The sequence below is a fragment of the Passer montanus genome, unplaced genomic scaffold (genome assembly GCF_014805655.1).
Source record: "Passer montanus isolate IOZ18808 unplaced genomic scaffold, ASM1480565v1 scaffold23, whole genome shotgun sequence".
Classification (NCBI taxonomy): domain Eukaryota; kingdom Metazoa; phylum Chordata; class Aves; order Passeriformes; family Passeridae; genus Passer; species Passer montanus.
The window spans coordinates 8,652,624-8,679,574 of record NW_024366926.1 but is presented as its reverse complement, the minus strand read 5'-3'; the positions used below and the strand labels follow the sequence as shown (position 1 = coordinate 8,679,574).

Below are 26,951 nucleotides of genomic sequence, written 5' to 3'. Positions count from 1 at the left end.
GCCACCCCCACCATAGCCATTCTGGCATTTTCCCGACTGCACTGTCCAAGGGTTGGAGAAGGTTTTGAAAATTAGGCATAAAATTATCTCTGCTGTCAAGAGCCTCGAAAGAAGCTGGCTTTGGACATAAAACTCTTTTCTCTAAACAATGGTTTAGGGACAGGGGAGTAACCTGAGCTCTCTATATATTGACCTTGCTGCATCTTTGTGAAGTTGTCTATGAAATGGGATGTACAATTGCTCCCAGGGAGGTGGCAAATTGTGATTGCTATTACTGCAGGTGCTGATGAGCTTGTTTCTTCTACTGGTAACTAGTTTTGGCCAAAACACATTGCTGTTACCTCTTCCTTTTCCACTACTGGTGCTCCTTTGCTGAAGCCTGTCCATGATGAACCCAGATGTGGGCCTGGTTTTGACATTGCTCCAAAATAACATTCTTCCTGATCTTGCATTTTTATTGCAGCAGCTAAGTCAGCAAAGGCATAAATACAGAGTTAGTTTAGCCATTAAAGTGCTGTTGGTATTTTGAGAGGACAGCTGAAACTGCTGTCTTCTGGGTTGTTGAAACCTTCAGCCTAAGGATGATTTTGGGGCTCCAGAAATGAAAATAGGCTAAAAATGGGATGAATTTTTCTTGTTTCTTTACATCAAGGTAGCCTCAAATTCTCCCACAATAACAGGACCATTTAGTCCTTTTATTTTGAAGTACTGCTATAACAGTAGTGGAAAGGTTTGGAGACGTTTTGGTGATGGGGTTTTTTTTTGAGGAGCTATCTGTTGTGTTTTCCCCCTAAACTTAACAAACTTAACGCTTGCTGTCAAAATTTGAAATTATTTCTTCAATATGACTCCCTCTTTCAGGAATGAAAGGGAATGCTTGCATTTATTCATCCTTCAGTTGGTTTGGTTTTTTTTTTTTAGTTGACTTATTTTAGTCTTAATTGAGAAGACCATCTGCTAGTATCTGTAACCAATGCATAACTTTCTGACAGGAGAGGAAGAGTGGACAGGCTGGGGCCTTTTTTTTGGCTTTTTAGAAGCGACTTCATGTTTAAAGAAAAGAGGAAAAACAAAAACCAACCCAGCACCTCTTTGGATGTTGCCGAGGGACGCTCGGGTCCTGTGTGCAGAGGCTTGCTTGCCTCATGGTTCTCTGCAAAGCTCCCTGCCTGCCTGCCACCTCCTTTGTAGATGCGTGTCCTTTGAAGGGTCATTAATTTAATATCTTTCTCTGTGCAGCAGCTGGAACAAATGGTGGCCCCAGCTCCAGCAGGAGCTCCCAGCTGCCCGCCTCGCCCAGCGCTGACCTACAGGCATTTTTGCCGTGGCTGTCTCAGGCTTTTTATAGTTTTTGCACACTTGTTGCATATAAGATACCTTACAGGTGTGGGCCTTCAGTGAAGCATTAGCTGGTTGCTTGGAGAGGGTTTGAGGTTCATTTTTTTTCTGGAGTCTTGCTTTTCTTCAGAAGCTTTTCAAAAATGAGGGAAAACTTAGTGGGTTCAGACTGAATTTGTGCCGCAGCGTTTCACCATGGACTCACCAGAGATAATCTGAACTGTGTCACAGTGTGCTCCTCGGATGAGAGGGCAGGCACATGTCTGAAATGGTGAGTGGCTCTTTGAGTGCAGGTGCAGCACTGCCAGTGCAGGGCACTCACAGAGGTCACCCAACCATGTGGCAGCAGCTGTGCCAGTGTTGCAGCCAGGGGATTTCTCACTCTGCTCCTTGCCCTGGCCAAGATGCCTGAGTAAGTTCAAGCTTTACCACTTGCAGACTGTGATTGCTGTTTGCAAGGGAAGTGTTTACTGTTGTCCTGACCTGTTCCTGAGTTACTTTAACACAGCAATAGCTTTAAACAGATGTCCAGTGCATAGCAAAGCTCCTGCTGGGATAATGCCGACTGCTGGGTCAGGGCCCTCTTCCCTGCAAGCTCTTACCCTTTGCCCACCACCATTGTACTTGGGATTTTGGGGTTTCATTTCAGGTCAGTCATAAAACTGAATAGCAGTTTCATCTTAGCCCTAACTGGCCAAATAATTTGGCTCCTGCTGTTTCCAGTACAGTTGATGTCCTTCAGGGGACTGTCCCCTGCCTGCACTGCCTCAGTTCAGCCTGAGAGCACATGCTTGGGAGAAATAAAAGATACCAACTGGGAAAGCCAAGCTGATGAGGAAAAGTGCTCCAGGGAGGGCTGCAAAGAGGCCAGTTCCCAAAGGATGCTGGTGTGGTCTGTGCTGCAAGACTGTGCTCTGGAACTTGAGCCCTGGTGGCCGTGTGGTTTCTGAGACGGAGACCAGCGAGGCTGAGTCGCTCAGGAGTGTCCTTTGAGCTGAGTGCTATGGGGCACAGCTGTGTGTCCCTAGGCCAACAGAAATAGGCTATCCCTTTGCCAGTAGCCTTTTGTGTTTGTAACAGATAACACACGCATGATAAGGTGTCCTAAAACATAACAGGAGGTCTTGAAGTTGTAAACAACAGGTGCTCATTTTTAGTAATTTACTTTTTCCAAATCGCGTATCTTGTGCTGTGCTGTATGTCCCATTTCCTTTACTTTCCAGGTCATGTGAAGAGCCTTAGGCACAGAGAATGGAACTTCACTGGTGTGGTAATACATCATTTATGTGGTATCAAAGCTGTGCTAGGGACAGCTTCAACTAATGTTCAGCTTCTACAGATTGTCTTGGAAATGAGAATAGGAAGGGAAATTTAATCCTTATTCACTTTATTGTGGTTTTAGAAGCTGCTTGAGTACCTACTTGCACCAAAATGCTATGTTTTGGTGGGTGGATGAAGTATAATTTCTGTACTGAAATACCGAAGAACCTCACGTAGGACAGTGTGTAATTATGTAATTGTCTCATTGAAGGTGTGTGGACTGATTGGGTTTTGCAGATTTTCAGGCTGTGCTGCGGAGAAGACACTCTATGGACCATGCCTGAATTAGATATAAATGTCACCAGTGTGCCAGGGAGAGCTGGTTGTGGGCTTGGTCAGCAGGTGCTCAGCAAGCCATGGGGAATGGAGTTCCCCCTGCATGGAGGTCATGTTGGCCAAGATTGGATCTCTGTCAGCCTCTCAAGTGTTTCTGCAGCTGTATGCATTGTCTTTGGAGGATTTGGGGAGACAAATGTAGTAGGGATGCCATGTTTGTGGGAGGAGAAAGCCAGTGGGTAAGGACTGGGAAGCAGTAGAAGCAGACTCATCAGCACAGCTTTGTACCTCAGTGTGAGGCAGGATTTGGCCATGGTTCCCAGCTCTGGAAAGCACTAGTGCCCACTGGGAGGAGTAGATGGTGGAAGGGGCTTTGGCAACAAACCCAGTCCAGGTGTCCCCAGGGTAAATGGTGCAGGGCAGTGTCCATGGGACTGGATGGGGTGCCTGGGGCCAACCCCTTACTGGAGCAGGGGATGGGAGGGTTGAGAGGGTGGCAAGAGGGGCATCCAGGTGCCTGCATATGAGGGCTTGGTCTCCTGCTCTGAACCCTCTCTGTGAGGAAGGCTCAGATAACCCATCTAGGTTGTCTTCTAGGGCAGGTGCCGTGGCAGAACCAGTTCAAGTCCGTAGGGCTTTTGAAAAATATGTCACCAGGCCTTTCTCCTCCTGGTTTCATCGTGCATGTGTCACCCTGTGTGTCCTCCTGCTGTCAATCACTGTGGCCATCTCAGTGGGACCAGAGGGAAAGGGGAGGCTCAGCCTGTGCCCAGTGAGCCCCTGTCTGCTGTCTTGCTGGGGCGACCAGCAGGATTTAGCTGCCAGAAATCCCCGGGTCTTCCCAAAGCAGTGTGGGGCAGACAGGCTGGGAAGCTTTGCATTATTGCTATTTTTTATTGTTACTTTTTTTTCCTCCCAATTTCTGGCTCTGCAGACCCCCAAATGCTCTTAATGGAGATATGGCCCGTTTATATGTTAATTTTAAGCCCGCTGACAAGCGGTTTGCTTTTCTCCCGACTTCTCACGGTTCCTCCTCCCGTTGAAAGCCGCTGCCATGGGCTTAGGGGATAAGGTGCCGAGAATTAGAAAATAAAATAAAATCTGCAGGATGCTGGAGAGCGAGGGGGTACAGGGATTGGCATGCTCCAAGTATAAATGGGTGATTTCTGAAAGCAAGGAACCCTGATACCAGGGGCGTGCATGACAATTACATCCAGTACAATACAAAATGTTAATTACTAAATTTTGAGAAATTAATGCTGATTAGCAGCTGTGTGTGTGTGTGACCTAAATACATCTATTGCTTATCTTTATTCATAATATCCAGTTTATTGTTGATAAAGTAATGGCTGAATGGTGGGCTGGCCCATGAGTCTCGTAGCTAAAGACTGAGGCCTGATTTGTAAATCATCTGAAATTTGTTGGCATCTGTTTTTTGTGGAATTTATACGGATGGGGAAGATGAATAGCAGTTTGAGCTATCCTCTTTACAACTCAACTCATAGATATTATTGAGAATTCATATTGCTTTTATTATTTGGTCACAAAAATGGACCTAATGCTTGTTGGCTTTAAAACACCTACTAGCGCTGCTTTCTCTCTCCATCTTGCAAAATATAAGACAAGGCCGAAGCTTAAATTAAAATCCTCAGGTTCTTATCTCTTTCCCACAGGAAAGCAAATCTGTGTTGAAAACCGTAAAATTAAGAGGAGAGCAAGGATAGCATAATTTAGCAAAAATTCATGGCACCAGATTCTGAGCTATATGACTGGAGGGATAGGTCAGACATTAAGAAGATACTGCCTGCTAATGCAAGTTCCTTAAGGTGGTGCTCTGGAAACAGGGAAAGCAGAAAATGCTGCACTGGTTCCTGTTTGCTCCCCTTTCCTTCACTCCTACCAGCCTTAACAATAAATTGAGTTGTCCATTTAATAACCTCTCTTTTACCTGAAGTCCAGAAAAATCATGGACTTGTGAATGGAGCTATGTCTTAACATCTGCTTTGTGCCAGAATTTCAATAGTGAACTCAATGAAAATTAATTTAATTTGTCTCTTTTAAATTATTTTTCTTTTTCAATTCCGTATGTTTGACAGGTTGTCCTTGCTGTCAGTGTGTCTGTCTGAAGGATAGCTTTATGTTTTGGCGGGGCGGGGGGTTGTTAAAAACCTATTTGTTTCATATTTTTTTGTGCTAAGGGGCCAAGTTAGTGTGGCAGGACACAAATGAGGAGTGCCTGTTGCATGCTGGCATCATCACTGTGGCTCGTCCCATGGTGGAAAGAGAACTTGAGTTTCAAGCAGCATTAATAATGCAGGATTTCATTGGAATTGAGGAGTTCTGTTGTCTTGCAGTCTTGATCTTAGGGGGTAATTTTGGACACCATCCTTCTGTCATGCTGCCTGCCTCCTCCCCTGTGCCTCTGTGCTCTGGGAAGTGCTGGTGGGAAGTGTGCATCTTGCCCTGCAAGGACATCACCTTATGGCACCCATTTCAGGACCTTGTGGGTGTTTGTAGCACTTTGAGTTCTCCTTGATAGAGTCAGAGGCCTCCCAGCTGTCCCATGTGCTCAGCAGGTCTCCCCTCTAAATGACCCCCTTGAGAGGCCACGGCCAACTGCTCATGTATGAAATCAGCCTTCTGAGGGTGACCCTTTAGTTACCCAGTAGACACACAAGAGTTTTCAACCAGAGTTTGTAAAACTGCAAGGGAACTTGCTGTTCCTCTGGTGATGGCAGGTCATGCAGGAAAAGCAGTGGGGAGGAAGAGGGAGGCTGATGAAGCTTTTAAGGCTGGAGATACGGCAAACTTTAAGCTTTCTTTTTTTAAATGCTGTTCCCATAACCAAAGGGTTTCTCCAGCGCTGCTGCTGACTCTGCTGTCCTGGGTCACAGCCCTTGGTGCACAGTGCCTGCCTGCCCGGCACATTGCTCCTGCTGCCCTGCAGCTCTCCATTTGCCATTTCCGCAGCCCTGTCTCAATGTCTCCCAAATGCCTTTCTTCCTGCTCCCAGCCTCCACCCATTTCCCCGCATTTCCTCAATATCTGCATCCCTCTTCGGGTGCCAGTGGTTTGAGGATGCCGATTCTGGCAGCAAACCTGCTTTCCATCCACTAGCCCCAATGTCATGTCTGCCCATCTGTTTCCCCCGCTTCAGTAATGCAAATATTTAAAAATAGCATTTTGGAAATGTTGGGTGGTTTGGTTTTTTCTCAAAACAGAAGCCTCACCTGGCTAACACAATTTAATCTTTGTTCTTCTCTTGCAGTCCAACAAGGTGCCCGTGGTACAGCCTTCTCATGCGGTTCACCCCCTCACCCCTCTTATCACCTACAGCGATGAGCACTTTTCCCCGGGGTCGCACCCGTCTCACGTCCCCTCTGACGTCAGCTCCAAACAAGGTGAGCCCATCCTTTCCCAGCACGGTGGGGATGCAGGGTGGCCCTGCTGCCCTTTGTGCTGCTGACAGAGCCAATATTACCAATCTGTAGTGTTTTAGAGGTGCATATGCCCACTTTCAGAGATGGTAATTCTGCCGTGATGCTGATGCTTAACTTGGCTACTTAAATTTTTATGTTCCTTCTAATGTGATAATTTGGGCTTGCTTTTCTCATCAAAGTCTTTCAAAATCTCAGTAAACAGCAGCCAGTCTTCACCATCTCCTGTGGTGCCCAAGGCTCGCAGCATGCAAATACAGAAGGGGCAACCATCCCTCACCTCGAAAACAGGGGACAAGTGCTTCAGTAGTGGTGCTATTGAAAGCTTTTCTTTCACTTTATTTTGTGTCCTTGTATTCTGGCTGTCCATATTCTTGTATATGTCAGTTAGCATAATCAAAGCATAGCCCATAAAAATAGTTTTGAGCCTGTGCAAGTAAAAGCTTTACAAATCTGACAGTTTTTAACCTTCTTGTGCTGGCTGCATTCTGCAGAAAGCATCTTTTTAGATGTCCGAGTCATGCATGTCAGTTTTCTCTGTTTTCTCTAGGACCCCTTAAGGCAAACACAAAAGCCTCCTAGATCCACATCTGGAAATGTCAGACCAGCCCTGCTCAGGGTCAGTCTGCAGGCCCCAGGGAAGAGCAGACAGTCTCCAAAGTGTCAATCCCAGCCTGTGCCAAGTGCTGCTGCCCAGTACCCAGGAGAGCACAAGGGATTCCTGGGAAGGGTGTGCTTGCTTGCAATGGGTTGCAGGAGCTGGGGAGGGATGTGGTGGAAGTTGGGGAGGTGCAGGGGGAGGACTGGCCATGGCCATCATGGGGCTGAGCCAGGGTTTGGTAAGAACCTCAGCAGAAAAAGCCTGCATGGGAGAGCTGCTGGTGAGGAGGGAAGGAGAGAGAGCAGAGGCTTTACAAAGGCATGCACTGTAGTCTGGATATCTCTGCATGGGCAGGAAGCCTGTCAGTGCCACGACTGGTCCTGGAGGGTGCCTCTCCCTGCCTCTCTCTGTGCTCGTGTGTTCCACCACGTGCTGTGGCACCCATTTTTGACAAAATCCTGAAGCTCTGCTTTACCTGGGCACACATCCATATGCACAGTTGTCCCATTTATCTGAAGAGGCTTTTAGTCATCATTGTTCAGGGAGAGAGACTTTTTTTGTTCTGTCTTTCCCTGAATGCCTAGGTTTTATTTTGGCTGTGCTATCGAGATAATAACATGGGCTACATCCAGAAAATGCTATGGCCTGGTGGCTCTGTGTGGTTTTTGCTGTTTGTTGGTTAGGTTTTGGTTTTTTCTAGGGAGGGGGAATACAAAAAGCACTCTGCCTGGAAAGCCTGGCCTGTAAATACGCATACAATATAGTTTTCAACTTGGAAGAAGCAAATGGAGACCTCCTGTCCTCATTTGTCTTCCTCCTTTGCATCAGTGCCCAGGAGAAGGATATTCACACTCATTCCTTGAAATCCCAGGGGTGCCATGCGATAAGAGAATGGGATTTCCACCTCTTGCAGAAGCTGGCTGTGACAGCTGGGGCACAACTCACTGCTGCAGTTTGTGAGCTTAAGAGGTTTCTGCTTACTGCATGCTGAGTTTGCCCTTCTGTGCCCCATCTTTTTGCCTTTACCCCAGTTTATTTTTGTATTCCTGTACAGCAGACTCCAACTGAACAACATCTGGTTTGTTGGTTTCTTGTTTCTGCTGCACATCCTCTCTTCTGCTTCTTCTCTACCCTCTCCCCTGTCCATCATCCCACCAGTCACGAGTGCAAGCCTGCGGAGGGCCTCTGCCAGGAGGCACAAAGCTCATTGCCCTCTGGAGTTCCTGAACAGGCTCTTGATCCCTTTGCTCAGTGTCTGGCAGAGATGGAGATGGATGATGTGGATAATGCAGGCTGGAGACTACTGGTTTTGTCTGGGATGGTCTCCTTGATGTGTGTGGTCTTTCCGTCCGTACTCCCTGTTTCGGCGCCACCGGCGTGTGGGAGCAGCCACAGTGAAGTAGCCCATGCAGTTGCTGCAAAGAGAGGATTTTTTTTTTCCTCAGGTCCTCTGCCAAACGCCTCCAACCATTGTTTCTGTCCTCGCCTCCCACTGTGGGTCTGGAACAAGGCACTGCCCTGGCGCCCTAGCCCTGGTGCCCTCCTCCCACCAAAATCCTCCTACAAGGGGGTTCACAGCTCGCCCTCAGCACTGCCTCTTGCACCCAGGGCACTTTGGGATGGACACACAGCACCGCCTTCCTAAAGGCAGTAATTTCTTTATTTTTTTAATTTTATTTTTATTTTTTTCTTAACCCTCTCAAGAGAACTTGCTTTGGAGGGCACTGGCCATGTGGTAGCTTTGTGTGCTCCTGAGGGTTCTAGGTGATGGTAGCCCTCCATAAGGGGCCAGAAGTTTTGGATTAGCAATAACAACTGTGCATTAGTTAAGAGAGAGCAGTGTTGTCTTCATGGGTCAGAACTGCAGATTCTGGGGAAGGAGTGGCCCAGCTCTTTGTGCCAAACCTGGTCTGGCTGGGGCAAGGTCATGTCATCACTTCCAGGAGCATCAGTCATCATCAGAGATGTGAGAGATGAGACTCTGGGCTTCTTTTACACCTTGTTTGGTTTTCTTTTCTTTTAGCCACTCGGAAAGAGTGCTTCTTCTCATGTAAAAGCCCTGGGATATGTAAAGTGTTTCCTTTCCTGTCAGCTACCAGCTGTTATACACCTTTGAAAAGACAGCTGGCCAGAAATTGGATCCTCACTTAGGGTGTGGTTCCAAGTCTGAAAATTCAGGTTTTTTGAGACAATGACACCACTGGTATTATTTTCTGTGCTTTCCTGTACATGGTCCTGACAGATATTCTTCAAATCTTGTAATTAAATTCAGAAGATTTAAGTACAAACTGGCAGAGGAATAAATCAGTAACATCAGTCTGTAAACTAAGTCTCAAGATAGCACACGCTCAGTCTTGGACTTTTGGAGTGTCACCACATAAATATTTAATACCCTTTTAAAGCAGCTGATTTAGCTGTGAAGTAGACTTAACAATTCCTTCTGCTTCACCCCCTCTTCCCCAAACACATTTAAATAAACCAATGTCTTTGTGGCCTCTGCAACTGTAATTCCATGTCTCCTGGGGGCACAAGGTTTAGGTGAAGAATGGAGACCACAGACCCTTTTGGGATAAGGATTAGCTTTAATCTTGAGGTGATTCTTGCAGTTGTAGGACTCTGTGTTCTGGGGAATGTGAGCTGATGGATCATTCCTGATGGGACTCTTATTTTTCCATGAAATACTGCCATTGCAAAACAGATTGACCTTGGAGCCCACAGGAGTCAACTTGATGAAGAGCTTAGTTGGAACTGGAGTGACAATTGGAAGCCAAATGAATCATATCAAGTGTGACCATTACAGGCCTGAAAATGATTCTTAATTAACCACTGATCCTCTGTGGTAGCAAGTTTCCAAAATCTGTGAATCCATAAGGGGACCCATGAAAATATAAAAGTAGCAATTTACCTAATCTAATAGCTCTGCTGTGCTGCCTCTTTGACAATGCTTTATTTTCCCCTTGTTTCATGATGTTTTAGAAGAGGTCCTCAGGATCCTGCTGGGCTTGGTGAGACCATTGAGAGGACAGCAGCACCTAATGCACTTCACAGGAGATCTAAACTTGCACAGGTCCTTACCCATACATTTATTTCCTCCTTCCCTGTTGTTTTTTCTGGTATCTCTCTTTGAATTGCAGTATCGTGCACAAATTGTTTTACAGGTGGCCTGTGGAACTCTTTGCTTTTAACACTATCCAAGAAGGTGGTTATTCCTTATCCACAGCACTAGTTCCACTGTAGTATCAGCTGGGAACTGTAGGTCATATATGGAGTATTTTGAGAGGAAATCACTCATTTTTCTGTGCTTTTTAACAGGCATGTCCAGGCATCCTCCAGCTCCTGATCTCCCTACCTTCTATCCCTTGTCTCCAGGGGGGGTTGGACAGATAACACCACCTCTTGGCTGGTAAGACTTTTTAGCTTCTTTTCAGACAGGTGCATGTTCACACCATTCACTATTGTTGAATCAATTGCAGCAATTACAAAATAATAATAACGTCATTCCAGTAAGAAATTGCTGCTTTATTTTAGTTGAAAAGATGAAAAAACAGTCGATCTTTGAAATTAAATGAATGTGTTTTTTGAACACGTACAGGAATTGAAGTGTGTAGATTTCACTTTGAAGTCTGTATGTTTCTTATGGTGCAGATTTGTGGCTCGTAGCTTTTGGAAAGATAGCAGGACACAGTCTCAAGTAATTAAATGTAAATTTTAATAAACAAAATTGCAATTACTGAGGAGAGGGGAGGTAAGAAAGAACTTTGAAGTGTGGGGGGTGGGGGAGGAAAATTTTGAAATTGTCCCAAATGGAGAACAAACTTTTGTAGCCTGCTGCTTTTTACAGTTTCTGTATGGAGAAACGAAGCCTCTGTCCCTGGGAGATCTTGCTGCTCCTGCTAATACTAGCACTCTCATGATCTCTTGCTGCCACTCAGGGTGTCATTTTTCTTTTGGAGGAAATGTGGTATTTTCTGAGGAATATATTTGGCAGGGTGCTTCATATCTGCTTGGGGTAGATACGTACTTGCCTTCGATTCTCTTGGAGCAGGGAATAGGGCAACTCAGCCACAATTTCAGTGCTTTAGAATCTGTATTGTGACTAGTCTGTGCCCATGCAATGAGGGATGCAGATTTTTTTTATTTTTTTAATGTCTCCATGGGAGGGAAACATGATCCAGACGACAATAGGCAGAGAAAGTAGAGAGCAGAAGATGGTGAAATGTTGTAAAGCTGGCATATCTTTCAGGAAAGGCCACATGCCTTTTTGGAACAAATAATTAGTAGATATCAAACTAAAATATGGAATTATCTGACAATCTATTTTTTTCATCTTTTCCCCCCACCCCCTTCTGCATTTTGCTGCTTAGCTGACTCCTCACTTCTACTGCCACCAGGCAGTTGCTAGCATGCATTTTCCAGATGTGGTCAATTATTTCTTGTGAATGGTTTCTCAGAGCAGAAACTGGGGGGAGGGAAGAGGGGAAAAAAGAAGAGGAGAGACAAGATCCAACCTTTCAAGGCTCAGGGATGTGTTCAGCAGCACTCACCAACAGCAGGACATACTCAGCTGTCCCTTATGCTGTGGCTCCCTGCTGTGAGGTAGCACTGTTGAGATTTCCTTCAACTTTTTTTTTTTTTTTTCATTTCCTCTTCCCTTTGAGCACCGTTCATTTCCAGTAATATGCTCCAAGAGTGAAATCTGTGTCCTGAACCTTAAAAAGGCCAGGTTGCATTTTTTCTCATCTGAGAGCTGACTGACCAGTCAATAAGCAACTGTTTGAATAGGATTGATGTGTGTGGTGTCCCTCTGGCTGGTAGAGGTGTTTGGGCTGGTCCTTGCTCACATTGCCATCGCATGCTACTTCAGGGTGCTCACTGTAGTCATCAAGTAATCAAAATGTAGTAATGATGGTAAAAATTAAAGACCTCAAATGATGGACTGGTGGCAAAATATTCTGTACATATGGGAGTGCAAAGGAGGCAAAAACTTCACACAAGCTTCTCTTACTGGATTGCAAAGTTTGATCTTTAAGTAGTAAGATAGGCTTGTGTCGCTGTGGGCTTTTATGTGGTTGGGTTGGGGTTTTTTTATGGAATCAGTTTCTACTTAGAAAAGCTGTCCACTTGTACCTCACTATAGCATATGCTAATGGAGAGAGTTCTAAGTTTTCAAAGAATTAATAAAACCGTTCAAAAGGCTTTTTAGCTTAATAATTCACCAACTGGTGTTCTCACTCTGATCTACAGTAGAACTATTCGGAATAAGATGCTTTTTTCCTAAGAGCTTGTTTAACAAATCTGATTCCAGTGCTTCTAAAACTAGGTGAGAGAGGGATGGAGATAGAGAAGTGTGCCCGAGTATGTGTGCCTTGGGGGAGGAAGGCTGTTTTGCTTTCCCTCCCAGTGGAAACTTAGATTGGGAATCTTTCAATAGCAAGGGAGAAAGTTCAAAGCATTTAAGTATTCATTAGTTTCATTAGCAGAACTCTTGAAAGGGTTAGCTCTTACTATTTATTTGTGACTAGTACTGAGTTCCCATCAAGAGCTTGTAACTCTAGACTAACCATTGAGTACCATATCATATGATTGATGGGTTCCTTTCTTCTGTGACCTCAGGCAAGGTCAGCCTGTATATCCCATCTCGAGTGGATTCAGGCAGCCCTATCCATCCTCACTCTCAGTCGACCCTTCCATGTCCAGGTAGGTGTAGGAGGTGAATGACTGACTGGGGAGTAACTGCTGGCATTAGAGGGCAAGTTGCTCTTCTGCTTGCATCTTGGTCTGCCTTTGCTTGCTTTTCAGTCAGCTAAACCCTTATGCATACATTTTTATTTAACTTTTGTGTGAATATGCAGTTTGCCTGGATCCCACACTGGTCTCATTCAGCATTTTCTTGTCAGTCTCTGAAGTGTTGCAATGAGAAGCACCCAGTGAATTGTCAACAATTAATTGAGCTGTTTCATCTGAAATGAGTCATTAGTTCATTTCTAGATGCAACACATGGTGTTGTGCATAGCATCCTTGGGTTTTGCTCATGTCAGTATGCAAGCAGGTGGATTGTCACTCTAGTCTACGTTCTCTAGTTCCAATTTCAAAGTTGTTGGTAATTAGTCTTGAATCATAGGTAATGCTCTGTGTGGAATCTTGCTCACAAGTAGGTATTTCGTAGCCCAAAGCCACTAATGGCAGGGGATGCCAGCACAGTAATTGCACTGGTGTGTGACTCAGGCACTGTGTTTTTATGTCTAAGTGCAAGCAAGCAATGCTAATTGAGACTTGGCCATGACACACTCCAGACCTCCTATGCTCTGCTTTCGCATTCTAAAGACAGCTTCTGCATCCTGTGCTTGGTGTACAAGAGGTTGCAATATACAATTCTTGGGGGGTTTTTTCTGTCATCTGTAGAAGAGACATCCTCCTGCACAGGGATTTAAGGCAGGCCATTGATAAGTGGTAGGTCCTCTTACCTCTTTGTGTGTGGGCTTCTTTGGATTATCACTGTCCCTCCACTTCTTTACAGGGGAATGATAAGCATGTGCCTGTCAGGGTGATTGGGAAGAAAACACATTCTTTCTCCATGATAAAATCACCTGATTTGGTTACAGGGCTTTGTGTTTCCTTTATTTTGATCACATGAAGGAAAAGGGCAGCAAGGAGACTAGGGAATGATGAGAGGCTGGATGGCATTCCTTAGCCTTCACACAGCAAAACTTTGGAGCATGAGCTTTTTGTGTTAACTGTACTTTCCACCAGTTTAAAATACAGCATGCAGGTTTCCTGCTGCACCCGAGCTTGCAATGCTCAGCACCTTCAAGATCTGTCTCAGCCATCCTTGAGAACTGCCTGGGTTAGTAGGGTGGGATTATTCAGTTAATGGTATTTTGGTTTTATTTTCCATTTTCCTTCTTGTACAAGTGAAAGGAAGCTTAAATTAGGACAAAAAATCTCTCCCTGCTCCCATCCTTCATCGAGGATGCTGGATTTTCAAAGTTTCTTTTAAGCATTCAAGGTAAGAATAGTGGGTTTAGATGAAATTATGTTAAAATCTTTTACCTTAAGTACCTTGAAAAGTAAAGAGAGCCATCAGGGACTTCTTGAAAATACTCTTCTTTTATTTTATTTGTTTCTGCATGGCAGTTTCCTCCTTTGCATTGGCTGGTGGTGGATATTTCAAGGATGTTTATATCTTGGTGTGGAAATACATTTTTTTGGTTAAGAAATGTGTATTTTTATTGCTAGACAGTGCAACAGTACAAATATTAAATGTTTCTTGTGTGCATTGCTAAAAATGTGTGCCTGAAAAGTAGTAAAACAACTCCTCTACAACCAAAATGTTGACTCATTTGTTTGTTTGTTTGTTTTTCTTGAATAATTGGGCTACAATGAACAAATCTTAGGCAATTATTTCTGGTGTACTCTTTAAAAGATGTCTTCATTGCAAGCTCCATAGCATTTGTATTCTTGGAGTGTCCTGCTGCTGTCATACATGTTTGATGCCTGTCCTCAATGGAGTTACAGATCTTGCCTTGTTTTCTCTTTTAGGTTTTCACATCACATGATTCCTGGTCCTCCAGGCCCTCACACAACTGGAATCCCTCACCCAGCTATTGTAACACCTCAAGTAAAACAAGAACATCTGCACAATGACAGTGAGCTCATGCATGTGTGAGTCTGCCTTTCTGCTCTAGCCCTCAATGAATAAATGTTTGAGAACTAATTCCTTGAAGAACAGTCAAGGATGCTTAAAAAAATGTGCCTTTCATGACCTCTTTGAATTTTAACTCTTCTGCTACAACTAAAACAGGGACTCTGGGGTACTGTTTACTAAGAGTAATGAGAAGTCATTTTTCATTCCAGTCCAGCACTTTTAAGCTGTTGGCAACAGCCATCTTGATTCAGACATAATCATGAACCTGTGCACTTGTGACTGGTGCTTGAGCGTGAACTCATGTACTGCTGTTGGAAAAGTTCTTACCTGCAAAATTCACTAGTAAAAAGCAGTCTCATTGCTTAGTACTCAAAGACAAAAGACCTAGGAAAGAAGGGGATGAGAAGACACTCTCCTGCCTGTGGCAATGGTCTTTTAGAGTACTATGGAGAGAGCCTTTCAGAATGAGAATTGAGACAATTTTTGAGCAGATTCACAGATTAAATGTTACTTGCTGGAGAATGTCAACCTGATGTCCTCCCTGAGTATTAAACTAAAAGATATGAAAGTGGATGGGACATGACCACTGAAATTCTCATTCCTACTATTCAAGTGCTACTGTAACCACAAGTTAGTAATTTTCCATTGGATCTTTTTGGGTTGAAGGCAAATTAATGCTTTTTTTCCTTTTCCTTTCCCTTTCCCAACCACGTTTTAGGAAGCCTCAGCACGAACAGAGAAAAGAACAAGAGCCAAAAAGACCTCATATTAAGAAACCTCTGAATGCTTTTATGTTGTACATGAAAGAAATGAGAGCAAACGTTGTAGCAGAGTGTACTCTGAAAGAAAGTGCAGCTATCAACCAGATCCTTGGCAGAAGGGTATGTACAGCAGGGTTTGTGAGCGCTCACAGGTTTGTGTGCTGCTAATTTGTGTTTCCCTTTAGCTGGGTGTGAAGGCTTTCTGCTTGAGGTGATAACTGATGTGCAACTATCAAATTAGCTATAGAAGATACAACATGTAACAAAAATAAAAGCAGTATCTTGATGATTTTTTTTTCAGCATTAGCAACATCATCAAATTTGTGTTTGTTCCTCTCACATTGTGGTGTCAGCATCTCAGACATTAAATACCCTCAGTCACACATAGAAGGAGCATTCTAATCATGTTCTGGGTCCTCCCTTAGGATACTGTCCATCAGGGCAGGAAGGGGTCATTGAGAGATGAACACTGGATGCCGCTGGAGATGAAACTCAAAAGTGAATATAACGTGGTCCAGTTGTAGTCATGCAGGTTGGGAGGGACCCACAGAGGTCATGTAGTCCAACATCTGCACAAAGGAGGTCCAGTTACAACAGGTTGCTCAGGAACCTTCCCAGCCAAGTTTTGAATGTCTTCTGAAGTTATCAGCTGTGGATTGATGATCCCAGTTCATGTAGCAGAGCCAGGCTCAGCACTGTATGCTTCTGTGGCATGGTAGCTGTGTTTTATACTTTCCATGCTCACAAAAAACCCTATGCAGGCCAACTCAGTACAACCTTTGTGTTCTCTGCCAGTGTTGTTCTTCCAAGGGACAGCAGCAGAGGTAAATGCCCATTTTGCAACTGACTCCCAGAAATGAGGATAGGGGTGGCTTCTGTATCGATCCGAGTCTGAGTAGGGATTATTCAAATTCCCAGTGAATACCTCCTTTTGATCACTGACCAAGGCAGTATTGAGAGGCACTGTGAGATTGAGAGAATAAATTGAGAGAAATTTATTCCTTAAATTTCCTGAAATGAGGAAATTTATACCTGCTTGGCTACAAAGGTCAACTCATATAACTTGCAAGATTGTAGTCCTGTGATTTCTTTATCTTTGAAACTTTTGCAGTTGTCATTTCCTTTTTCAATCAGAAAGCAGGTATCTTAAAGTTCAATACTTAGAAGATGATTTTGGAACAGGGTTGTTGGTGCACAGAAAGCCTTCTGTGTTGGCATTGAAAACTTGTGTTTGGGGGCTGCTTGAGACCAAGACAGCAGACCCTTCTGTCAAGGGGAGATTGCTGCCCATTAAAAGCAGCACAAACCCCCTCAGTTCTGTCAGGAGCTAAAGACTGATTTTGTTGCTGTTTTTTTTTGTTGGGGTTTGCTTTTGTTTGTTTGTTGTTGGTTTTTTAAAGTAGTGTTGGGAGAGCACGGTTCTGTGAGCAGATTATTTGGTGAGCCCTGTTTCCATAAATAATTTTGTCTTGCTCAAGGCACTTGGCAGTTGCAGAGCTGACAAATGCCTGAAAGTCATTAATAAACACAGGTGCTTGTAATTGCTAATGAATTTCATTTTTGCAGTGGGGAAGGACTGAATCGAAGTCACTAAAACACTTGCTCAAGTCATCTGTTGCCTAGGTATAAGTTAGTTCCTAGTCTAAAGGTGTGTTTATTTTGTTTGCAGTGGCATGCTCTCTCCCGTGAAGAACAAGCAAAATATTATGAACTAGCTCGTAAAGAAAGGCAGCTACACATGCAGCTTTATCCAGGCTGGTCTGCAAGAGACAACTATGTAAGTCACTCACTTGAAGGTTCTTTTTTAAAATTCACTTTCTTTTTGTAACTTCTAAAATTACTATTGTTTCTTCTTTTCCTCTATAACTTGTGGAAAGTTCTGGATGAAGGGATGGTGAACATACATATAACATAAACCTTGTATTTGTTTTCACTTCAAGCACCCAGAAAACTTGGGTTTTTGTTGTTGTTGAGATGGTTCTTAAAAAATTCACAGTTTTTATGGGGAAAAAATAGTATGGAAAGATTTTCCTAAGACAATGGCCAGTACTGTCTGGAAGCTCATGTTGTACTGTACAACTGTGAATTTTCCATCATTTTCTATATGATCACCTATTATCCAGAAATCTTTCTTAAACCTGAGAAAAAAAGGGATGTCTTATTTTCAAGAGAACTGCAAGCCCAGGGGTCTCAATGCAGAGTGACCTTTAGCTGAAATTAATTCAGAATGGTCCATCTGTGCAGATCTTGTATAAGTAACCTTCATGGTAGAGACTTCCAAGCTTTTATACATAGATATATAAATGTATATGTTAAGAAGTTTTCTTACAGTTACTCTTGTTTTATAATTAAATATTAAATAGCCTTCACTGTATGGTTACATTCTGGTGCCTACAATGAGCTGTTAGTGTAGCCAAATGTGATGGTATCAATCTCAAAAGCTGCAGTCCTGACAGACTGATCCTAACCTGAGATCTGAGCTCTTTTCTGTCCCTGCATTAGATGTGACACCATCTACTGGGATAGGAAATGTACATGCTATATCTGGCTCAGTTTTCCTTCTGCATTAGGGGGACAGGAGTTTTTCTCTACTTCAGTGATGTCTTTGGACATTAAGCATTGAGGTACCTAACACAGTGTTAACAGAGACTGTAGAAACTGGCACAGAATGCATTGACACAGAAACTATGTGATTATCTCTGAAGGAAATGCCCTGGCCTTGCTGACATGCATGCCCAGTTCTGTAAGCACAGATACAACTGAAAGCCCTAGCAGCTTCTTTCTGTTCATTTTATATGGCAAATAAACTGTCCTGACAATACACAGGTAGGGCTTATTTCCAGTAGCCAGACCGTGTCAACAGAGCTGGCTTGAAGTATAGCTGGGAACAAACAGGGTCTTAGGGACAGACTCCCTGGAAACAAGGGGGTTTAACTTGTCTCAAATTCACTTGCTGGAAAATCACACCACTTTGGAGTCTTGTCAGCTCGTGCTTACTGGACATCAGGCTTCAAGATGGTCCTGTGATGTTTGGTCATGTTGGCTTTGAGAACCCTGTGTTCTGCCCCAGCCTGTGCCACACCGCACAAGCAGCGGACCTGCGGTTTCTTAAATGCCTTGACAGACATTTGGAGTGTGTGAGGTGGCACGTATGAGTTATCTCTTTGATGTGCTTCCAACCTACATCCTGTGTGGAAGTATAGCTCTGACATACTCCAGTCCTGTATGTTACAATGAAGAGCTCTGCTAGCTTCCTCTTGCAGCCCTCCCCTCTGCCTCTCCAGGAATGCACACGTTCTGCAGTGGTGGTCAGACGGTGATCATAGGAGAGCACAGTTTATCACTGAAACCTTTTCAGATATATGGAATCTTTTTTTTCTCTTCAGTTTTCCTAACTTTAGCAGTCAAAAAGTGAAATTGTAATTATTTAGCACAGGTATTACTCCAGTATTTTGAAGGTTGGAAGTGACTTAGGGGTGGTTCTTCTGTTTCACAAAACAGTACAAGTAAAAAATGCATAGTTTGGTTTTAGTTCTTCTACTTTGGTTTGCCTGGTTTTAGGAATTTTTGCCTGATTTTAGGAATTTGAAGAAAAAGTTAAACATTGTTATTCAACTGTTGAAAATATCTTTTTCATATGTTTTTATTACTGATACCCAAAGCAATCATGCAAAATTATGTGATAGACATGAGAAGCACACTGTTTTCACAAAATGAAGGTGTCTGTGTGTGCTGCAGTTGTCAGAAACTATCTTATTTGGGAATGCTGACAACTAGTTTCCAGCCCAGTCTTCTATTTGTTCACTTGTGTTATCTCATAGGTAGATCTCAGATCAGCTGTCAGTTTATGCTTTAGCACTTGATGTCAGCCTGACATAGAGAATAAAAGAAATTTTCCTCCCATGACTTTTTCATGTTAACATCTGCACTAATGCACTTTCCTCTCTAAAAATGCATTGCCTTGGTGCCCAGGTGATAAAGCATATTGCTGGGAGCTCCCCAGAGCCCTTGAAATGTGTTTTCCAACTTCTAGTCTTGGTCCTGACTTTGGAATCTTGCTCACAAGGCATTACCCAGCCCTGTTGCCAGCCTTGGGATAAATAAGGATAGGAGCTTGAGAGTCAGGCAGGCCCAGACTGTCAGAACAGAGTGGAGGCTACTTAAGTTCATGTGCTGGGTCTTCATCACATCCTGTATTTGGAGTCCTTCCTTGCTGTCTATCAATCAGTGAGCACTGCGGGGGTTTGAGGTGGTTTCTCACATCACCTGCTGTCCTTCTCAGCACCTTGCAGAGCCAGCTTGTGGAAAGATGTGTCCCAGCACCTCAACCCTTCCCCTCTGAGGCCAGTGTGCGTGTGGCATGCTCTGTGCTGGGACATGCAGCTGCCAGCCATGAGAGTGGTGAGGCCAGAGGATGGGCAGCAGGCTGCAGCCCTGCTCACAGAAGCTGCACCAGCCTTTGCCAGAGCTCATCTGTTGCAGCCTGTCTGGAGGCTTCTTTAAAATATAAATGGATGTGATTTTTTCTTTAAAACACACCCAAAAAGCTTTCACTGATTATAGAGGGCAATAAAGACAGGACACATGAAGGAATATCAGTGGTGGTTAGGGTGATACAAGATGATTGAGGTTTAAAATTGTGGGTCTAAGCTGACCTTTTGTTTCAGTTGACAGATTGTGTAAAGCAGGAGCTGTGGCCATTTCCATAGATGGGGGTGCAGGAGGAGGCTGAGTGTGTAGGTTGGCAGGCTGTGGCCAGTGTGGTCTCTCAGAAAGACAGCTGCCAGGCATTCATTTGTGTTCTGCACTTCAGCCATATTAAGGGTGCTCTGCTGTTCAGTGTCTGCTGTTTGGTTATTGCAGAGCACGCTCTCTGGGCACAGCCACAAGCAGACTTGGCTTTTGTTCAGGTACCAGCATTATCAGAACAGTTCTAGTTGGCTGGTTTGCACCCTGGGGACAAGTTGTGGTTGTCCTAGGTACTTTCAACACCCTGTCTGCTCATACCATGTATGACAGTGCAAGTATCTGAATGTGTGAAGAGTTCCTGTAAGAGCCATAAATTATGATATCAACATATGTGTCATCAGATTATTGAGCATGAGAAGTCTTTTTGGTGCTTGCGGCTACCAGTGTTACTTGAAAAACTGCCAGAAATTGTAATTCCACATGGATATAAATATAGGTATTGCTGATGTGCATATTTCTCCACAGATGCTTTGTTACCATGGAACTCATTAAAAGTGGGATAGAAAAGCTACCCTGAAAATAATTGGGTTTTTTCCCTAACTTTTTCAGCGTCCAGATGACTTTTGCTGTGAGGTAAGTGACAAAAAAAAGTTCTGTGAATGTAATGGCATGATAAAATTTCCTATTTTTCAGGGGAAGAAAAAGAAGAGGAAGAGAGAAAAGTTGCAGGAATCAGCATCAGGTAGGCCATGACCACCTCTTACTTGCCATTCACCTCAGGTGTATTTTAGAAACCAGGGCTTGCGCTATTTAATTTTTACGAGCTTTTGTCTAACACTTGCTTCTGATGGATGTTTTAAGATATTTCCCTTGGAATCTAAGTTTGTGAACATGCACACAACCCGTGCCTGCTTTCCCTTACTCCTTCCTGAGCAGCAGTCCTGACAGCATCAACATCTTTGGCTGAACTTACGCATTACTGCGATCACTGTCCTGCTTTATCTTTGCTTTTCTCCTCAATCTCTGTTGTGTCATCTTTAGACTTAACTATGTCTCAAATACTGTGTGATATTTTTGGACACTGGAAACTTTACACAGACCTTTTGTAGTAGCTGTATTTTATCTCACTGTATTTTATGTTTCTTTGTACACTAACAGCTGCCTAGTAGGTTGGCTAAAAGCATCAGTGAGGTCTCCTCCTTGCCTTTAAAATATTTACAAAGAAACACCCTGTTTTCCCCAACAAAAAATGGCTGGTATAAGAACCATAAAAAAACCCAAACAACAGAACCAAAAAGCACACACAAAAAGAATTCCATGCAACACTGTGGCAAACAAACTTACTTGGAATGTGCAAAAACTCTGTAACAGAAATTTGTTAAAGGAAAACAATCTTCTACAGGTACAGGCCCCAGAATGACAGCTGCCTACATCTGAAGCATGGTAAGAACATCTCTAAAGCTTTCCTGCTGATAAAACTTAATTGTAAAATAAGCCTTATTATAAATTTTATGCAATAATATGAATTTAGCAAAAATTGCAGAACTACCATATCCCAAAGCTAATGTTACTTTGATTACTGATGGTTTTTATACCGGCTATCTATTAGGTGTTCACCATTTCACTGCTTAACCATAATATTTTCAAATTGATCATACCTCACTGACTCACTACAAGTCTGCCTGTGAACCAGGGATGGGTTTATTAAGTGGTGCAAGCCCTCCCAGACTGTCACAGCTCTTAAGAGCAGGGTGGACGCTGGCTTTGAAGCATATTTTATGGCCTGACTTCAACAAGATTCTGGCTGGCTGGGTACACCTTTTAAAAATAATTTATTCACCTGTATACTAACAAAACACCTACTAAGGAAATGGGACTGTATTTCAGTTGTTTCAAGAATTTCTCCCACAGCTGTACAGTGGTATTTCATGTGTGGTGCAGGTTGGGGTTTTTTGTGGTTGTTGTATTTCCAGCATGTGTTTTCTTTCTTTATATCATATTACCTGCACTGAGGGTGGAATGACTAGTGATTACACATGTGCAATAACACCATCTAGTCAGCTTGTGAGTGCACATAGTGCCACAGTGAGATTCTAATTTCTCAGTGTCTGTGTTGGAAGGCTCTTTCTCTCAGTGTGATGTGTTTTCTAGTAGGAATGGCATTAATTTGAAATAATAGTAGCTTCTAAGCTACTAACCCATAATTGCACTTGGGAGATCCCCAAGAATTCCAGGAATCATGCAAATAAAATTACAACTTTTCAAAATCACCCATGCACGATATCAGAAATGGGCTCTGTCCTCTCTGCCTTGTTTGGCCATGGGTTCCCTGTGGCACTCAAGAGCAGTCAGCAAAGCAGGCTCCTGTTGGCCTTCTGCTCTGCTTGGACTTTCAGCCTGAGAAAGCCAACTTCACTTTCCTGTGTGCAGTGTGTCAGTCAGCATGATTGTCTTGGTTTGAATACAAACCAGGACAATGATTCAAGCCTCTTCTGAAGTTATGCCATTATGCTGGTTAGTCTAAACTTGGTTAAGACAAGACTTTGTTGGTTTGTTGTTTTGTTTTCTGGGTTTTTTTTTAAAGCTGAAATAAAGTGAAAAGGCAAAATGTATGCTCTTTTTTTCTTCCCAATAAGCAGAAGTTTTTCAGGCAAGCAGGCAGCCTTGCCCTTTGCAATGTGCCTGAGTCATGCTGATTTGAGATGTGGATTGCAGTGTTGGGGTTCTGTAGCCTATACAACAAATGTAGCTGTAAAATATTGTTACTTAGAACATTATACCTACTGAAAAATAAAGTGCTTTAACCTTGAGTTTTATAATTGATATTTCAGCTTAGTTGCCCAGGTCCATAACTGTTGTGAATATTTTTCACTTTGATCTTAACACAGTACCAGTAGGCAAAATACCCATAATTTTATCTGAACTCATGCAGAGTACTTGATTTGGATTGGAATACAACTAAGGCTCAAGTGACAGTGTAGAAACAGGGAATATTTGGTTTCTTGGATGCCTTACAGTCTTGCCTATGCTGACCTACTTTTTTTGGAGTTTCTCTTCATTTTCTGTATTACAGGTTGAATGTTCTGAGTGTGGGGTTTTTTCTCTCCCTTTGACCTTTACAGTCCTGTGTCCTCTTAGGCTTTGTAACAGTGTGGAAACTGTTGGCAAGATCTGTCTCTGTCTTCAGGCAATTTGCAACACAGAGTCTGAGAACAGTAGTATGTTTTCCAGGGAAGGGAAAGTGTGCTGTTGACTTTGTATATGCCTGTGAAGGCAGTCTCACTAAGTGTTTCATGCTGAGTGAATGATCTGCACTGGAGATGTACAGATGTGCTCTTGCTGGAAGTAGATGCACAGAACGATTTAGGGAACCTGAATCAACCAGACTTCAAAGTAAACTTCTGAAGGTTAAGGCTCTTGCCCTCTGCAAGCCTAATCCAAAGAATGTTTTGCCCACAAGCATAATATCTTACCAGGCCCACAGCAGAGCTGTTGTAGTCTTTACAGGATGGAGATAATAAGTTTGGGAATAGCTTTCTTACTCGCATGGATGGTGTAAGGAAGAGGGAGAAGAAGGGTGGGAGGTCTGGGAAGGAGACAAGCTTCTGTTATCTGAGAAGAATCAGAAATGAGTAGGTGGCAAGACCAAAGAAAGAATCTCAAGATCAGCACAAAGGAGATCAGCCAGGGCTGTAATTACGGTGATGTAAGTGAGAAGGATGAAATGGTGGGAGGGTTGTATGGTGGGATGTTCAGAGGAAAGTAACGGAAGAGACATGCAAACAGACATGATTTAAGATACTGTGAAAGTTTTGGGTGTGGGGTTTTTGTTGGGCTTTTTTTTTTGTCCATGAACATTCAGCAAATAACTGATTTTTAAGGTGGACCTCTAATCCTGCTTTATGACTTGAACGTGATTAGAGTGGTAAAGTCAAGGTGGTAGCATTAAGTTGCCCCTTTTCCGAGAATTGTACCACAGCAGGAGGCATCTTATGGCTTCACTGCTTAGGATTTAACTGAGTTCTGTGAACTCCAACCTACTGAATGGCCAATTTGTAAAGCACTTTAGAATGCTCTAGGAATACTGTGACCCTCTGCACCAGTCTTTGTATTATCCTGGGTTACTACAAGGTGTGTCCTTCAAGAGTTGTGGAACTATCCCAGGAAGGATTTTCTTTGCAGCTGACACGGCCCAACACAATGTTTGAAATAACTTTGATTTATTGAAGGAATAATTATTATTTATTATCTTCTTTTGAAATCAACCAAGAGTGGAATTTGACCTGATAATGCTAAAAATAAATTGAGGCGAGGCGAGGGAGGAAGGGGAAACGAGGAAAGCTAAGATAAAGGACAATGTAGAGATCACCCATTGAGCACCTTTCTGAAAGGTGGCTTTTTACTTTAAGCACAGCCTTCTAGAGGATTTGTAAATAGGACCAATTCTGTCCTGAAAGCGGAGATTTCTAATTTCCCATCAAGAGTGACTTTTGGAAGAAAAACAAAGGTGATTTTTAGTATCTCTTGAGTATTTTGAAATCAGTAAGGGAATAAAAGGGTACTAACAAAAATTCCCCTTTGTTCTGCAGCATGGAAATACTTAACTTCTTATGACTTGCTCTGTACAGAACTCTAAAAGGCATATCATTCAACATATGGCAGGATGCAATTGGGAAACTACATAATTTAACATTGTGTTTTGGCATATCTTCAAGGGCTAAAAAGAGTGATAGAGAAGCTTAATAGACATCTGAAAACCTGTGAGAAGTATATTTGTGGCTTGCAAAATTCCATGACAATTAGCATCTGCATTAGCAAAGCTTTCAAAACCAAGAAAACTTGACTAATACTGATTTGCAATCAAAAGTACTTAAAAGGATGAGATTAAGACCATTTAACTTTGAACAATTATTTATCTTAACATTTAAAACTTCCTACATGGAAATTGGAGCCAAATTTCAACACAGAAGTGATTTTTGGGCAGTAATTTATGACTGGATTATGTTTTCCCTATTACGTAAATATAAAAAGGAGTGAGGCTGTGAAAGCAGACTATAAAGTGGACCAGTCCACAGCCACAATAGTATGGAAGTGTCTGATGACTGTGGTTGTGGTTGACCATGGGTTTCTGGCTGGCATCTGAGAAAGGAGATGCAAAGAGGATGTGGTACCTTCCTTTCTGAGGCATGTTTTCAAACCTGGGTTGTCCAGTGCTCTTGAAATTGCTGCTGGAGTAGTTCAAGTTGAAACAAATGCTCCACCCCTTCCCATAGTTCTTGACTGCTCAGAAGCTTTAAACAGAGCTTGGAGAACTTGCACAGAAGTTAGTCTCTGTGAGAATGTGTGTGGTGATGGTGGTGCAGAGATTGGTCCTGATTTGCTTTAAAAATTGTTTCCTGTGTGATCCATATTTCTCTATTCCCCATTTTGTCCATGAGTAGTGGCCTTCAGCACAGGCAAGAGGGACAGAATGAACAGAAGAAGATTTTCTGGATTGAAATATTTATATTATTTCAGATAAGCATAAAATTTCCATAGAAAATGAGTATCGCCCCCCATACAAAAAGATCATAGCCCTCAGACAGATCCTGGCTTGGATTGAAAGGGACCTTAAGATCATCTAGTTCCAATGGCCCCCACCACGGCCAGGGACACCTTCCACCTGACCAGGTTTTTCAAAGCCTCATCAAATCTGGCCTTGAACACTTCCAGAGATGGCACAACTTCCCTGGGCACCACCACCCTCACATTAAAGAATTAATATCCCATCTAAACCTGTCCTCTGTCAGTTTAAAAACATTCCCCCTTGTCCTATCACTACATGCCACTGTAAGAAGTCCCTCTCCAGCTTTCCTGTAGGTCCCCTTTAGGAACTGGAAGACTGTTGTAAGGTTTCACTGGAGATTTGTCCAGGCTGAACAAGCCCAACTCTCTTAGCCTGTCAGCAGAGGAGAGCTGCTCCAGCCCTCTGAGCATCTTTGTGGGCTCCTTTGGGATCAGTCCAACAGGTCCATGCTTTTACTCTTAGGGACCCCAGAGCTGGATGTAGCACTGCAGGTGGGGTCTCACCAGAGCAGAATCTCCTCCCTTGCCCTATTGGCCAAGGTGCTTTGGATACAGCCCAGGATACAACTGATTTTCTGGGCTGTGAGTGCACATGGCTGGCTTTCTTTCACCAATACCCCCGAGTCTTTCTCCACAGGGCTGCTCCCAGTCCATTCTCCACCCAGTCTGTATTTGTCCTGACCCAGTTGCTGGACTTGGCACTTGTCAAACTTCAAGAGGTTTGCACAGGACACCTCTCTAGCCTGCCTGCACCCCTCTGGATAGCATTCTGTCCCTCCTGTTTGTCCTCTCCTGCAACTTAATTCTGACCTGACATTGATCTTGCTGAGGTGTAAGACAGAAGCCCTCCTTTCTTTTAGGTTCTCTGACATCAAGGAAAAGGTCAGAGGAGCAAACCTGAAGAGAATCCATGGGTTTGCTTTTCTGACCCTGCAGGTGGCAGGGACAGAGGGGCACTGACATCTGCTGGGAGAGGTGCAACAGAGCAGACCCAGGTCTCTGCTTCCCATTATCATCCGGGAAGGGAAGGGAAGGGAAGGGAAGGGAAGGGAAGGGCTATTTTCAGTGCAATCACTGTGGGAGGCATAAGTGAGGGTAGTAGCAAAGTATAGGTTTTACAAATTAAAGAACATCAGAACACTTTCAACTAGATAATGAGCATAGATAGGGGATTGGAGAAATAAGAAAAAAAATGTTAAGAATTTTGCAAAATGAATGCAACGTGGTCAGTTATGAAGCTGATCTTCAGCTTTTCATGTTTTAAATTGACACTGACAAATGAAAAAAATAGGTAATTCAGAAGGACAGTGTGTGTGTTT

At 43.3% G+C, this 26,951-nt stretch overlaps 1 protein-coding gene across 7 annotated transcripts in view; it reads left to right on the top strand.

Moving 5' to 3' along the window:
- Nucleotides 1-26,951, top strand: part of LEF1 (lymphoid enhancer binding factor 1) — a 74,522-nt gene that overhangs the window by 34,742 nt on the left and 12,829 nt on the right. For 4 of the 7 annotated variants that reach the window (XM_039710713.1, XM_039710712.1, XM_039710716.1 and 1 more), the window contains exons 5-11: nt 6,203-6,335; nt 10,285-10,375; nt 12,586-12,669; nt 14,512-14,634; nt 15,336-15,498; nt 17,048-17,155; nt 20,761-20,809. In XM_039710713.1, the coding sequence (XP_039566647.1) occupies nt 6,203-6,335; nt 10,285-10,375; nt 12,586-12,669; nt 14,512-14,634; nt 15,336-15,498; nt 17,048-17,155; nt 20,761-20,809 (751 nt within the window). Of the gene's footprint in view, nt 1-6,202; nt 6,336-10,284; nt 10,376-12,585; nt 12,670-14,511; nt 14,635-15,335; nt 15,499-17,047; nt 17,156-20,760; nt 20,810-21,469; nt 21,511-26,951 lie in introns of all 7 variants that reach the window. The other 3 variants (XM_039710717.1, XM_039710719.1, XM_039710718.1) reach the window with 3 other exon arrangements.